The sequence below is a fragment of the Salvelinus fontinalis genome, chromosome 40 (assembly GCF_029448725.1).
Source record: "Salvelinus fontinalis isolate EN_2023a chromosome 40, ASM2944872v1, whole genome shotgun sequence".
Taxonomy (NCBI): domain Eukaryota; kingdom Metazoa; phylum Chordata; class Actinopteri; order Salmoniformes; family Salmonidae; genus Salvelinus; species Salvelinus fontinalis.
Genome location: NC_074704.1, coordinates 8,663,804 through 8,679,144, shown reverse-complemented (window position 1 = coordinate 8,679,144; position 15,341 = coordinate 8,663,804). Strand labels below are relative to the sequence as shown.

The 15,341-nt window shown below is 52.2% G+C and overlaps 1 protein-coding gene across 1 annotated transcript in view; it reads right to left on the bottom strand.

Moving 5' to 3' along the window:
* cep89 (centrosomal protein 89) overlaps nucleotides 1-15,341 on the bottom strand; it is a 177,747-nt gene that overhangs the window by 88,164 nt on the left and 74,242 nt on the right. Inside the window, exons 12-16 of the mRNA XM_055906458.1 lie at nucleotides 12,362-12,445; nucleotides 9,303-9,406; nucleotides 7,912-8,027; nucleotides 5,367-5,547; nucleotides 2,435-2,602 (exon numbers count right to left, since the gene is read on the bottom strand). Coding sequence (XP_055762433.1) covers nucleotides 2,435-2,602; nucleotides 5,367-5,547; nucleotides 7,912-8,027; nucleotides 9,303-9,406; nucleotides 12,362-12,445 — 653 coding nt within the window. The remainder of the gene's footprint in view (nucleotides 1-2,434; nucleotides 2,603-5,366; nucleotides 5,548-7,911; nucleotides 8,028-9,302; nucleotides 9,407-12,361; nucleotides 12,446-15,341) is intronic.

Below are 15,341 nucleotides of genomic sequence, written 5' to 3'. Positions count from 1 at the left end.
GGCCACTCAACCCCTTAGAGGACCACTCAACCCCTTAGAGGACCACTCAACCCCTTAGAGGGCCTGGTTCAGGACCACTCAACCCCTTAGAGGACCTGGTTCAGGGCCACTCAACCCCTTAGAGGGCCTGGTTCAGGGCCACTCAACCCCTTAGAGGGCCTGGTTCAGGGCCACTCAACCCCTTAGAGGACCACTCAACCCCTTAGAGGGCCTGGTTCAGGGCCACTCAACCCCTTAGAGGGCCTGGTTCAGGGCCACTCAACCCCTTAGAGGACCTGGTTCAGGGCCACTCAACCCCTTAGAGGACCACTCAACCCCTTAGAGGGCCTGGTTCAGGGCCACTCAACCCCTTAGAGGGCCACTCAACCCCTTAGAGGGCCTGGTTCAGGGCCACTCAACCCCTTAGAGGACCTGGTTCAGGACCACTCAACCCCTTAGAGGGCCACTCAACCCCTTAGAGGACCTGGTTCAGGGCCACTCAACCCCTTAGAGGGCCTGGTTCAGGGCCACTCAACCCCTTAGAGGACCACTCAACCCCTTAGAGGACCACTCAACCCCTTAGAGGGCCTGGTTCAGGACCACTCAACCCCTTAGAGGGCCTGGTTCAGGGCCACTCAACCCCTTAGAGGGCCACTCAACCCCTTAGAGGGCCTGGTTCGGGGCCACTCAACCCCTTAGAGGACCACTCAACCCCTTAGAGGGCCTGGTTCAGGGCCACTCAACCCCTTAGAGGGCCACTCAACCCCTTAGAGGGCCTGGTTCAGGGCCACTCAACCCCTTAGAGGACCTGGTTCAGGACCACTCAACCCCTTAGAGGGCCACTCAACCCCTTAGAGGACCTGGTTCAGGGCCACTCAACCCCTTAGAGGGCCTGGTTCAGGGCCACTCAACCCCTTAGAGGGCCACTCAACCCCTTAGAGGACCACTCAACCCCTTAGAGGACCACTCAACCCCTTAGAGGGCCTGGTTCAGGACCACTCAACCCCTTAGAGGACCTGGTTCAGGGCCACTCAACCCCTTAGAGGGCCTGGTTCAGGGCCACTCAACCCCTTAGAGGGCCTGGTTCAGGGCCACTCAACCCCTTAGAGGACCACTCAACCCCTTAGAGGGCCTGGTTCAGGGCCACTCAACCCCTTAGAGGGCCTGGTTCAGGGCCACTCAACCCCTTAGAGGACCTGGTTCAGGGCCACTCAACCCCTTAGAGGACCACTCAACCCCTTAGAGGGCCTGGTTCAGGGCCACTCAACCCCTTAGAGGGCCACTCAACCCCTTAGAGGGCCTGGTTCAGGGCCACTCAACCCCTTAGAGGACCTGGTTCAGGGCCACTCAACCCCTTAGAGGGCCTGGTTCAGGGCCACTCAACCCCTCAAAGGACCTGGTTCAGGGCCACTCAACCCCTCAGAGGACCTGGTTCAGGGCCACTCAACCCCTTAGAGGGCATCGGTCAGGGCCACAACCCCTTAGAGGACCTGGTTCAGGGCCACTCAACCCCTCAGAGGACCTGGTTTATTTGGCAGTTTCCTGTTACCATAAGGGCCTGTTACCATACCATTCTGCCAGTTACCATACGTTTCTGGTCTATAGTAGTGCACTATTTAGGGAATAGGGTGCCATAGGGCTCTGGTCTACAGTAGTGCACTATATAGGGAATAGGGTGCAATTTGAGACACACACTATGTCTCTAGGTACCTGTTAGCATGTCGAGACACCTCCAGTTCAGTCTCCAGACTCTTGACGTCAACAGTGAGGTTAGGGTCAGGGGTCAGAGGTCAGGGTCTGTGTACCTGTTAGCATGTCAAGACACCTCCAGTTCAGCCTCCAGACTCTTGATGTCAACAGTGAGGTTCAGGTCAGAGGTCAGGGTCTGAGTACCTGTTAGCATGTTGAGACACCTCCAGTTCAGCCTCCAGACTCTTGATGTCAACAGTGAGGTTAGGGTCAGGGTTGGGGTCAGAGGTCAGGGTCTGTGTACCTGTTAGCATGTTGAGACACCTCCAGTTCAGCCTCCAGACTCTTGACGTCAGCAGTGAGGTTAGGGTCAGAGGTCAGGTCAGAGGTCTGTGTACCTGTTAGCATGTCGAGTCACCTCCAGTTCAGCCTCCAGACTCTTGACGTCAGCAGTGAGGTTAGGGTCAGAGGTCAGGTCAGAGGTCTGTGTACCTGTTAGCATGTTGAGACACCTCCAGTTCAGCCTCCAGACTCTTGATGTCAACAGTGAGGTTAGGGTCAGAGGTCAGGTCAGGGTCTGAGTACCTGTTAGCATGTCGAGACACCTCCAGTTCAGCCTCCAGACTCTTGATGTCAACAGTGAGGTTAGGGTCAGAGGTCAGGGTCTGAGTACCTGTTAGCATGTCGAGACACCTCCAGTTCAGCCTCCAGACTCTTGATGTCAACAGTGAGGTTAGGGTCAGAGGTCAGGTCAGGGTCTGTGTACCTGTTAGCATGTCGAGACACCTCCAGTTCAGCCTCCAGACTCTTGATGTCTGCAGCGAGGTTGGTCTTGTCCAACAGTAGACTGTTCTTCTCCGTCTGTAGACCAGTCACTCTCTGCTGCAGCTCCTCTAGCTCAGTCTGCTGACGGCCTGAATCAGCCTCCAGTTGGCTACAGTAGGGAACACACACACACACACACACACACACACACACACACACACACACACACACACACACACACACACACACACACACACACACACACACACACACACACACACACACACACACACACACACACACACACACACACACACACACACACACACACACACATAAATACATTACAGACACACAACATGAGTGTAGCTGACATTTTGAGGCCAGGTCTGACGTAAAGGTCTTCAACACTATGAGGAAAACATACAGGCTTCCTTAGAACATAGCTGGGACTTCTTGGATGAATGACACGTTTTGAAGGAGACCGTCTCGTCTCAGTGTAAAAACACTTACAAGGTGCAGTCATTCATCTAAGAGCAGAAACTAGGACAGGAGTCTGTCCAGCAGAAGAGTCATTTATCTAAGAGCAGAAACTAGGACAGGAGTCTGTCCAGCAGAACAGTCATTTATCTAAGAGCAGAAACTAGGACAGGAGTCTGTCCAGCAGAACAGTCATTTATCTAAGAGCAGAAACTAGGACAGGAGTCTGTCCAGCAGAACAGTCATTTATCTAAGAGCAGAAACTAGGACAGGAGTCTGTCCAGCAGAACAGTCATTTATCTAAGAGCAGAAACTAGGACAGGAGTCTGTCCAGCAGAACAGTCATTTATCTAAGAGCAGAAACTAGGACAGGAGTCTGTCCAGCAGAACAGTCATTTATCTAAGAGCAGAAACTAGGACAGGAGTCTGTCCAGCAGAACAGTCATTTATCTAAGAGCAGAAACTAGGACAGGAGTCTGTCCAGCAGAACAGTCATGTGATCTGTCTGTCCAGCAGAATAGTCATGTGATCTGTTTCTGCCGTCTGAGTCGGTCAGTATCTATCTGCCGTCTGAGTCAGTCAGTATCTATCTGCTGTTTGAGTCAGTCAGTATCGATCTGCTGTTTGAGTCAGTCAGTATCTATCTGCCGTTTGAGTCAGTCAGTATCTATCTGCCGTTTGAGTCAGTCAGTATCTATCTGCCGTCAGAGTCAGTCAGTATCTATCTGCCGTCTGAGTCGGTCAGTATCTATCTGCCGTCTGAGTCGGTCAGTATCTATCTGCCGTCTGAGTCAGTCAGTATCTATCTGCCGTCTGAGTCGGTCAGTATCTATCTGCCGTCTGAGTCGGTCAGTATCTATATGCTGTTTGAGTCAGTCAGTATCTATCTGCCGTCTGAGTCGGTCAGTATCTATCTGCCGTTTGAGTCGGTCAGTATCTATCTGCCATCTGAGTCGGTCAGTATCTATCTGCCGTCTGAGTCAGTCAGTATCTATCTGCCGTCTGTTTGAGTCAGTATCTATCTGCCGTTTGAGTCAGTCAGTATCTATCTGCCGTCTGAGTCAGTCAGTATCTATCTGCCGTCTGAGTCAGTCAGTATCTATCTGCCGTCTGAGTCAGTCAGTATCTATCTGCTGTCTGAGTCAGTCAGTATCTATCTGCTGTCTGAGTCAGTCAGTATCTATCTGCCGTCTGAGTCAGTCAGTATCTATCTGCTGTCTGAGTCAGTATCTATCTGCTGTTTGAGTCAGTCAGTATCTATCTGCTGTCTGAGTCAGTCAGTATCTATCTGCTGTCTGAGTCAGTCAGTATCTATCTGCTGTCTGAGTCAGTCAGTATCTATCTGCTGTCTGAGTCAGTCAGTATCTATCTGCTGTCTGAGTCAGTCAGTATCTATCTGCTGTTTGAGTCAGTCAGTATCTATCTGCTGTTTGAGTCAGTCAGTATCTATCTGCTGTCTGAGTCAGTATCTATCTGCTGTTTGAGTCAGTCAGTATCTATCTGCTGTCTGAGTCAGTCAGTATCTATCTGCTGTCTGAGTCAGTCAGTATCTATCTGCTGTCTGAGTCAGTATCTATCTGCTGTCTGAGTCAGTATCTATCTGCTGTCTGAGTCAGTCAGTATCTATCTGCTGTTTGAGTCAGTCAGTATCTATCTGCTGTCTGAGTCAGTCAGTATCTATCTGCTGTTTGAGTCAGTCAGTATCTATCTGCTGTTTGAGTCAGTCAGTATCTATCTGCTGTTTGAGTCAGTCAGTATCTATCTGCTGTTTGAGTCAGTCAGTATCTATCTGCCGTCTGAGTCAGTCAGTATCTATCTGCTGTTTGAGTCAGTCAGTATCTATCTGCTGTTTGAGTCAGTCAGTATCTATCTGCTGTTTGAGTCAGTCAGTATCTATCTGCTGTCTGAGTCAGTCAGTATCTATCTGCTGTCTGAGTCAGTCAGTATCTATCTGCTGTTAGTCTATCAGTATCTATCTGCTGTCTGAGTCAGTATCTATCTGCTGTTTGAGTCAGTCAGTATCTATCTGCTGTCTGAGTCAGTCAGTATCTATCTGCTGTCTGAGTCAGTATCTATCTGCTGTCTGAGTCAGTATCTATCTGCTGTCTGAGTCAGTCAGTATCTATCTGCTGTCTGAGGCAGTCAGTATCTATCTGCTGTCTGAGTCAGTCAGTATCTATCTGCTGTCTGAGTCAGTCAGTATCTATCTGCTGTCTGAGTCAGTCAGTATCTATATGCTGTTTGAGTCAGTCAGTATCTATCTGCTGTTTGAGTCAGTCAGTATCTATCTGCTGTTTGAGTCAGTCAGTATCTATCTGCTGTTTGAGTCAGTCAGTATCTATCTGCTGTTTGAGTCAGTCAGTATCTATCTGCTGTCTGAGTCAGTATCTATCTGCTGTCTGAGTCAGTCAGTATCTATCTGCCGTCTGAGTTAGTGTATTATAACTAGCTACCGTTTGAGTTTGGTGGCGATGGCGTGGTGTTCGTCCCAGCTGACAGCATTCTCCAGACTGCACCGTGCCTGGAGGTGATCTGTCTGCAGAGTGTGGAGCTCTCTCCTCGTTACCTCCAGCTCCCCCTCCAGCCGCTGCTTCTCTGCCTCCAGCAACATCAGCTGCTTACACACCTTAGAGACTGGAGAGGGGGGAGGGAGGAGGGATGGAGGGAGGGAGGAGAGATGGAGGGAGGGAGGAGAGATGGAGGGAGGGAGGAACAGTTCATGGAGATAACTTTCAACTCTGAAGACTTCTACCATTCACCTCCAGCGGGGTGAAGACTTCTACCATTCACCTCCAGCAGGGTGAAGACTTCTACCATTCACCTCCAGCAGGGTGAAGACTTCTACCATTCACCTCCAGCGGGGTGAAGACTTCTACCATTCACCTCCAGCAGGGTGAAGACTTCTACCATTCACCTCCAGCGGGGTGAAGACTTCTACCATTCACCTCCAGCAGGGTGAAGACTTCTACCATTCACCTCCAGCAGGGTGAAGACTTCTACCATTCACCTCCAGCGGGGTGAAGACTTCTACCATTTACCTCCAGCAGGGTGAAGACTTCTACCAGTCACCTCCAGCAGAGTGAAGACTTCTACCAGTCACCTCCAGCAGGGTGAAGACTTCTACCATTCACCTCCAGCAGGGTGAAGACTTCTACCATTCACCTCCAGCAGAGTGAAGACTTCTACCAGTCACCTCCAGCAGAGTGAAGACTTCTACCAGTCACCTCCAGCAGAGTGAAGACTTCTACCATTCACCTCCAGCAAGGTGAAGACTTCTACCAGTCACCTCCAGCAGGGTGAAGACTTCTACCAGCCACCTCCAGCGGGGTGAAGACTTCTACCATTCACCTCCAGCAAGGTGAAGACTTCTACCAGTCACCTCCAGCAGGGTGAAGACTTCTACCAGCCACCTCCAGCGGGGTGAAGACTTCTACCAGTCACCTCCAGCGGGGTGAAGACTTCTACCATTCACCTCCAGCAAGGTGAAGACTTCTACCAGTCACCTCCAGCAGGGTGAAGACTTCTACCAGCCACCTCCAGCAGGGTGAAGACTTCTACCAGTCACCTCCTGCAGGGTGAAGACTTCTACCATTCACCTCCAGCAGGGTGAAGACTTCTACCATTCACCTCCAGCAGGGTGAAGACTTCTACCATTCACCTCCAGCAGGGTGAAGACTTCTACCATTCACCTCCAGCAGGGTGAATACTTCTACCATTCACCTCCAGCAGGGTGAATACTTCTACCACACACCTCCAGCGGGGTGAATACTTCTACCATACACCTCCAGCGGGGTGAAGACTTCTACCACACACCTCCAGCGGGGTGAAGCCTTCTACCAGACACCTCCAGCGGGGTGAAGCCTTCTACCATTCACCTCCAGCGGGGTGAAGACTTCAACCATACACCTCCAGCAGGGTGAAGACTTCTACCGTTCACCTCCAGCAGGGTGAAGATTTCTACCATTCACCTCCAGCAGGGTGAAGATTTCAACCATTCACCTCCAGCAGGGTGAATATTTCAACCATTCACCTCCAGCAGGGTGAAGATTTCAACCATTCACCTCCAGCAGGGTGAAGATTTCAACCATTCACCTCCAGCAGGGTGAAGATTTCAACCATTCACCTCCAGCAGGGTGAAGATTTCAACCATACACCTCCAGCAGGGTGAAGATTTCAACCATTCACCTCCAGCAGGGTGAAAATTTCAACCATTCACCTCCAGCAGGGTGAAGATTTCAACCATTCACCTCCAGCAGGGTTTGATACAGTGTTAATATGAATGTGTAGAACGTAGAAACAGAATGTAACTAGTTTCTATAGTAGAATCTGAAAGAGGGAGGCTCAGGGGTGATTACTGGTGTCCCTCCCTACCTTCAGTCAAATGTCTCCCATGACTGTCCTTAGCCTTAGTATGGAGGAGGGGGGGGGGGGGGGGGCTCAGGGGTGATTACTGGTGTCTGTCCCTCCCTACCTTCAGGGGGGGGGGGGAAGAGGGGGGCTCAGGGGTGATTACTGGTGTCCCTCCCTACCTTCAGGGGGGGAGGAGAGGGAGGCTCAGGGGTGATTACTGGTGTCTGTCCCTCCCTACCTTCAGGGGGGGGAGAAGAGGGAGGCTCAGGGGTGATTACTGGTGTCCCTCCCTACCTTCAGGGGGGGGGGGAGAGGGAGGCTCAGGGGTGATTACTGGTGTCTGTCCCTCCCTACCTTCAGGGGGGGGGGGAGAGGGAGGCTCAGGGGTGATTACTGGTGTCCCTCCCTACCTTCAGGGGGGGGGGGAGAGGGAGGCTCAGGGGTGATTACTGGTGTCTGTTCCTCCCTACCTTCAGGGGGGGGAGGAGAGGGAGGCTCAGGGGTGATTACTGGTGTCTGTTCCTCCCTACCTTCAGGGGGGGGGGGGGAGAGGGAGGCTCAGGGGTGATTACTGGTGTCTGTCCCTCCCTACCTTCAGGGGGGGGAGGAGAGGGAGGCTCAGGGGTGATTACTGGTGTCCCTCCCTACCTTCAGTCAAATGTCTCCCATGACTGTCCTTAGCCTTAGTATGCTGCACCTCCAGCTGCTCTATCAGGACCTGGTTCTCCTGAAGTACCAGACGGGCCTGCTCCTGGAGCTGCCTCCTGGGGAGGGGTGGGGGGGAGGAGAGGAGGGGGGGAGAAGAGAGGAGGGAGGAGAGGACGGGGGGGGAGAGGAGGGGGGGAGAAGAGAGGAGGGAGGAGAGGAGGGGGGGAGAGAGAAGAGAGGAGGGAAGAGAGGAGGGGGGGGAGAGGAGGGGGGGAGAAGGGGGGGGAGAGAGGAGAGAAGGGGGGGGGGGGGAGAAGAGAAGAGGGAGGAGAGGAGGGGGGGGAGAAAAGTGTCAAGACAGTGTCTCCTCTTTCTCACACACACAAAGAGACAGACAGACAGACAAACAGACACACACAGTGACAGACAGAGAGACACACAGTACTCACCACTCCTTGTGGTTGACTCCTCCAGACAGAGAGACAGTACTCACCACTCCTTGTGGCTGACTCCTCCAGACAGAGAGACAGACAGTACTCACCACTCCTTGTGGCTGACTCCTCCAGACAGAGAGACAGACAGTACTCACCACTCCTTGTGGCTGACTCATCCAGACAGAGAGACAGACAGTACTCACCACTCCTTGTGGCTGACTCCTCCAGACAGAGAGACAGTACTCACCACTCCTTGTGGCTGACTCCTCCAGACAGAGAGACAGACAGTACTCACCACTCCTTGTGGCTGACTCCTCCAGACAAAGACACAGACAGTACTCACCACTCCTTGTGGCTGACTCCTCCTGACAGAGAGACAGTACTCACCACTCCTTGTGGCTGACTCCTCCAGACAGAGAGACAGACAGTACTCACCACTCCTTGTGGCTGACTCATCCAGACAGAGAGACACACACAGTACTCACCACTCCTTGTGGCTGACTCCTCCAGACAGAGAGACACACACAGTACTCACCACTCCTTGTGGCTGACTCATCCAGACAGAGAGACACACACAGTACTCACCACTCCTTGTGGCTGACTCCTCCAGACAGAGAGACAGTAATCACCACTCCTTGTGACTGACTCCTCCAGACAGAGAGACAGACAGTACTCACCACTCCTTGTGGCTGACTCATCCAGACAGAGAGACAGACAGTACTCACCACTCCTTGTGGCTGACTCATCCAGACAGAGAGACAGTACTCACCACTCCTTGTGGCTGACTCCTCCAGACAGAGAGACAGACATTACTCACCACTCTTTGTGGCTGACTCATCCAGACAGAGAGACAGACAGTACTCACCACTCCTTGTGGCTGACTCCTCCAGACAGAGAGACAGACAGTACTCACCACTCCCTGTGGCTGACTCATCCAGAGAGACAGACAGTACTCACCACTCCTTGTGGCTGACTCCTCCAGTCTGTTTCAGGTCCTGGTGTAGTTTCTGGTTCTCCTGCACCACCTCCTCCACACGGACCCGGAACCTTCTCAACTCCTCCTAGACACAACCAATCAATCAATCAATAACCCTGGATAACAAACACTACCTGGACAGGTCTCATAGATCAGTCTAGCAGCTATCCTAACAGACCGAGTCACTGGTGTTTCCTGCTTTAAATTTGGCTTATAATCAGGAATCAGGATGATAGAGTTATGGTCAGATTTGCCCTCCAAATGGACGGTAAATCACTTAGTTTGGGACACCAACTAAGTGAAAAATGGCCAGCCAAGAGGAGACCAGGCCTCTATCAGTTCAGCCAAGAGGAGACCAGGCCTCTATCAGTTCAGCCAAGAGGAGACCAGGCCTCTATCAGTTCAGCCAAGAGGAGACCAGGCCTCTATCAGTTCAGCCAAGAGGAGACCAGGCCTCTATCAGTTCAGCCAAGAGGAGACCAGGCCTCTATCAGTTCAGCCAAGAGGAGACCAGGCCTCTATCAGTTCAGCCAAGAGGAGACCAGGCCTCTATCAGTTCAGCCAAGAGGAGACCAGGCCTCTATCGGTTCAGCCAAGAGGAGACCAGGCCTCTATCGGTTCAGCCAAGAGGAGACCAGGCCTCTATCGGTTCAGCCAAGAGGAGACCAGGCCTCTATCAGTTCAGCCAAGAGGAGACCAGGCCTCTATCAGTTCAGCCAAGAGGAGACCAGGCCTCTATCAATTCAGCCAAGAGGAGACCAGGCCTCTATCAGTTCAGCCAAGAGGAGACCAGGCCTCTATCAGTTCAGCCAAGAGGAGACCAGGCCTCTATCAGTTCAGCCAAGAGTAGACCAGGCCTCTATCAGTTCAGCCAAAATGAGACCAGGCCTATATCAGTTCAGCCAAGAGGAGACCAGGCCTCTCTCAGTTTAGTGGGACATAGTTGAACCCATCTCAACCAGAGTCTGAGTAGACCAGGCCTCTATCAGGTTAGTGGGACATAGTTGAACCCATCTCAACCAGAGTCTGGGTAGACCAGGCCTCTATCAGTTTAGTGGGACATAGTTGAGCCCATCTCAACCAGAGTCTGGGTAGACCAGGCCTCTCTCTATCAGTTTAGTGGGACATAGTTGAGCCTGTCTCAACCAGAGCCTGGGTAGACCAGGCCTCTATCAGTTTAGTGGGACATAGTTGAACCCATCTCAACCAGAGTCTGGGTAGACCAGGCCTCTATCAGTTTAGTGGGACATAGTTGAACCCATCTCAACCAGAGTCTGGGTAGACCAGGCCTCTATCAGTTTAGTGGGACATAGTTGAACCCATCTCAACCAGAGTCTGAGTAGACCAGGCCTCTATCAGTTTAGTGGGACATAGTTGAACCCATCTCAACCAGAGTCTGGGTAGACTAGGCCTCTATCAGTTTAGTGGGACATAGTTGAACCCATCTCAACCAGAGCCTGGGTAGACCAGGCCTCTATCAGTTTAGTGGGACATAGTTGAACCCATCTCAACCAGAGTCTGGGTAGACCAGGCCTCTCTCTATCAGTTTAGTGGGACATAGTTGAGCCTGTCTCAACCAGAGCCTGGGTAGACCAGGCCTCTATCAGTTTAGTGGGACATAGTTGAACCCATCTCAACCAGAGTCTGGGTAGACCAGGCCTCTATCAGTTTAGTGGGACATAGTTGAACCCATCTCAACCAGAGTCTGGGTAGACCAGGCCTCTATCAGTTTAGTGGGACAGAGTTGAACACATCTCAACCAGAGCCTGGGTACACCAGGCCTCTATCAGTTTAGTGGGACATAGTTGAACCCATCTCAACCAGAGTCTGGGTAGACCAGGCCTCTATCAGTTTAGTGGGACATAGTTGAACCCATCTCAACCAGGCCTCTCTCTATCAGTTTAGTGGGACATAGTTGAACCCATCTCAACCAGAGTCTGGGTAGACCAGGCCTCTCTCTATCAGTTTAGTGGGACATAGTTGAACCCATCTCAACCAGAGTCTGGGTACACCAGGCCTCTATCAGTTTAGTGGGACATAGTTGAACCCATCTCAACCAGAGTCTGGGTAGACCAGGCCTCTCTCTATCAGTTTAGTGGGACATAGTTGAACCCATCTCAACCAGAGTCTGGGTAGACCAGGCCTCTCTCTATCAGTTTAGTGGGACATAGTTGAACCCATCTCAACCAGAGCCTGGGTAGACCAGGCCTCTATCAGTTTAGTGGGACAGAGTTGAACACATCTCAACCAGAGCCTGGGTACACCAGGCCTCTATCAGTTTAGTGGGACATAGTTGAACCCATCTCAACCAGAGTCTGGGTAGACCAGGCCTCTATCAGTTTAGTGGGACATAGTTGAACCCATCTCAACCAGGCCTCTCTCTATCAGTTTAGTGGGACATAGTTGAACCCATCTCAACCAGAGTCTGGGTAGACCAGGCCTCTATCAGTTTAGTGGGACAGAGTTGAACACATCTCAACCAGAGCCTGGGTAGACCAGGCCTCTATCAGTTTAGTGGGACATAGTTGAACCCATCTCAACCAGAGTCTGGGTAGACCAGGCCTCTCTCTATCAGTTTAGTGGGACATAGTTGAACCCATCTCAACCAGAGCCTGGGTAGACCAGGCCTCTATCAGTTTAGTGGGACATAGTTGAACCCATCTCAACCAGAGTCTGGGTAGACCAGGCCTCTATCAGTTTAGTGGGACATAGTTGAACCCATCTCAACCAGAGCCTGGGTAGACCAGGCCTCTATCAGTTTAACTCATTTTCATTGGATGTCCTCACCCCACACTTTAATATACTGGCTGAGCATGATGTGTTTTCATTGGCTCTTGTGTTTCTCTTTTAAATAGACCATAACACATTTGAAAAGCATAAAGATATTAACAAGAGGATAAGAAGGTGACACTAATACAAAACACACAAAGAAACGTGTACGTACGCACGCACACACACACACACACACACACACACACACACACACACACACACACACACACACACACACACACACACACACACACACACACACTCTCACCTCCGAGGCCTGCAGGAGAGCATCTTTCTCAGTGAGCCGGTCTTCATAAGCCAGCAACAATGGAGATAAATACTTCATGTCCAGCTGAAAGACAGAATGGATCAAAACAGACGTTAGAGTTTAGACGAGTTTAGATTCAGCCTCATCACACCCTGGTTTCCAGGACAGATCCAGCCTCATCACACCCTGGTTTCCAGGACAGATTCAGCCTCATCACACCCTGGTTTCCAGGACAGATCCAGCCTCATCACACCCTGGTTTCCAGGACAGATCGAGACTCATCCCACCCTGGTATCCAGGACAGATTCAGCCTCATCACACCCTGGTTTCCTGGACACATTCAGCCTCATCACACCCAGCGCTAGTTTCCAGGACACAGATTCAGCCTCATCACACCCTGGTTTCCAGGACAGATTCAGCCTCATCACACCCTGGTTTCCAGGACAGATTCAGCCTCATCACACCCTGGTTTCCAGGACAGATCCAGCCTCATCACACCCTGGTTTCCAGGACAGATCCAGCCTCATCACACCCTGGTTTCCAGGACAGATCGAGACTCATCCCACCCTGGTATCCAGGACAGATTCAGCCTCATCACACCCTGGTTTCCTGGACACATTCAGCCTCATCACACCCAGCGCTGGTTTCCAGGACAGATTCAGCCTCATCACACCCTGGTTTCCAGGACAGATTCAGCCTCATCACACCCTGGTTTCCAGGACACATTCAGCCTCATCACACCCTGGTTTCCAGGACAGATTCAGCCTCATCACACCCAGCGCTAGTTTCCAGGACAGATCCAGCCTCATCACACCCAGCGCCGGTTTCTAGGACAGATTCAGCCTCATCACACCCTGGTTTCCAGGACAGATCCAGCCTCATCACACCCAGCGCCGGTTTCTAGGACAGATTCAGCCTCATCACACCCAACGCTGGTTTCTAGGACACAGATTCAGCCTCATCACACCCAGCGCGGTTTCCAGGACAGATTCAGCCTCATCACACCCAGCGCTGGTTTCTAGGACACTCTCACAACCAGCCCTGGTTTCCAGGACAGATTCAGCCTCATCACACCCTGGTTTCCAGGACAGATTCAGCCTCATCACACCCTGGTTTCCAGGACAGATTCAGCCTCATCACACCCTGGTTTCCAGGACAGATTCAGCCTCATCACACCCTGGTTTCCAGGACAGATCCAGCCTCATCACACCCTGGTTTCCAGGACAGATCCAGCCTCATCACACCCTGGTTTCCAGGACAGATTCAGCCTCATCACACCCAGCGCTGGTTTCTAGGACAGATTCAGCCTCATCACACCCAGCGCTGGTTTCCAGGACACACATTCAGCCTCATCACACCCAGCGCTAGTTTCTAGGACAGATTCAGCCTCATCACACCCAGCGCGGTTTCCAGGACACAGATTCAGCCTCATCACACCCAGCGCTGGTTTCCAGGACAGATTCAGCCTCATCACACCCAGCGCGGTTTCCAGGACACAGATTCAGCCTCATCACACCCAGCGCTGGTTTCCAGGACAGATTCAGCCTCATCACACCCAGCGCGGTTTCCAGGACACAGATTCAGCCTCATCACACCCTGGTTTCCAGGACAGATCCAGCCTCGTCACACCTAGCGCTGGTTTCCAGGACAGATTCAGCCTCATCACACCCAGCGCTGGTTTCCAGGACACAGATTCAGCCTCATCACACCCAGCGCTAGTTTCCAGGACACAGATTCAGCCTCATCACACCCTGGTTTCCAGGACAGATCGAGACTCATCACACCCTGGTTTCCAGGACAGATTCAGCCTCATCACACCCTGGTTTCCAGGACAGATCGAGACTCATCACACCCTGGTTTCCAGGACAGATTCAGCCTCATCACACCCTGGTTTCCAGGACAGATCGAGACTCATCACACCCTGGTTTCCTGGACACATTCAGCCTCATCACACCCAGCGCTGGTTTCCAGGACAGATTCAGCCTCATCACACCCTGGTTTCCAGGACAGATTCAGCCTCATCACACCCTGGTTTCCAGGACACATTCAGCCTCATCACACCCTGGTTTCCAGGACAGATTCAGCCTCATCACACCCAGCGCTAGTTTCCAGGACAGATCCAGCCTCATCACACCCAGCGCCGGTTTCTAGGACAGATTCAGCCTCATCACACCCTGGTTTCCAGGACAGATCCAGCCTCATCACACCCAGCGCCGGTTTCTAGGACAGATTCAGCCTCATCACACCCAACGCTGGTTTCTAGGACACAGATTCAGCCTCATCACACCCAGCGCGGTTTCCAGGACAGATTCAGCCTCATCACACCCAGCGCTGGTTTCTAGGACACTCTCACAACCAGCCCTGGTTTCCAGGACAGATTCAGCCTCATCACACCCTGGTTTCCAGGACAGATTCAGCCTCATCACACCCTGGTTTCCAGGACAGATTCAGCCTCATCACACCCTGGTTTCCAGGACAGATCCAGCCTCATCACACCCTGGTTTCCAGGACAGATCGAGACTCATCACACCCTGGTTTCCAGGACAGATTCAGCCTCATCACACCCTGGTTTCCTGGACACATTCAGCCTCATCACACCCAGCGCTGGTTTCCAGGACAGATTCAGCCTCATCACACCCTGGTTTCCAGGACAGATTCAGCCTCATCACACCCTGGTTTCCAGGACACATTCAGCCTCATCACACCCTGGTTTCCAGGACAGATTCAGCCTCATCACACCCAGCGCTAGTTTCCAGGACAGATCCAGCCTCATCACACCCAGCGCCGGTTTCTAGGACAGATTCAGCCTCATCACACCCTGGTTTCCAGGACAGATCCAGCCTCATCACACCCAGCGCCGGTTTCTAGGACAGATTCAGCCTCATCACACCCAACGCTGGTTTCTAGGACACAGATTCAGCCTCATCACACCCAGCGCGGTTTCCAGGACAGATTCAGCCTCATCACACCCAGCGCTGGT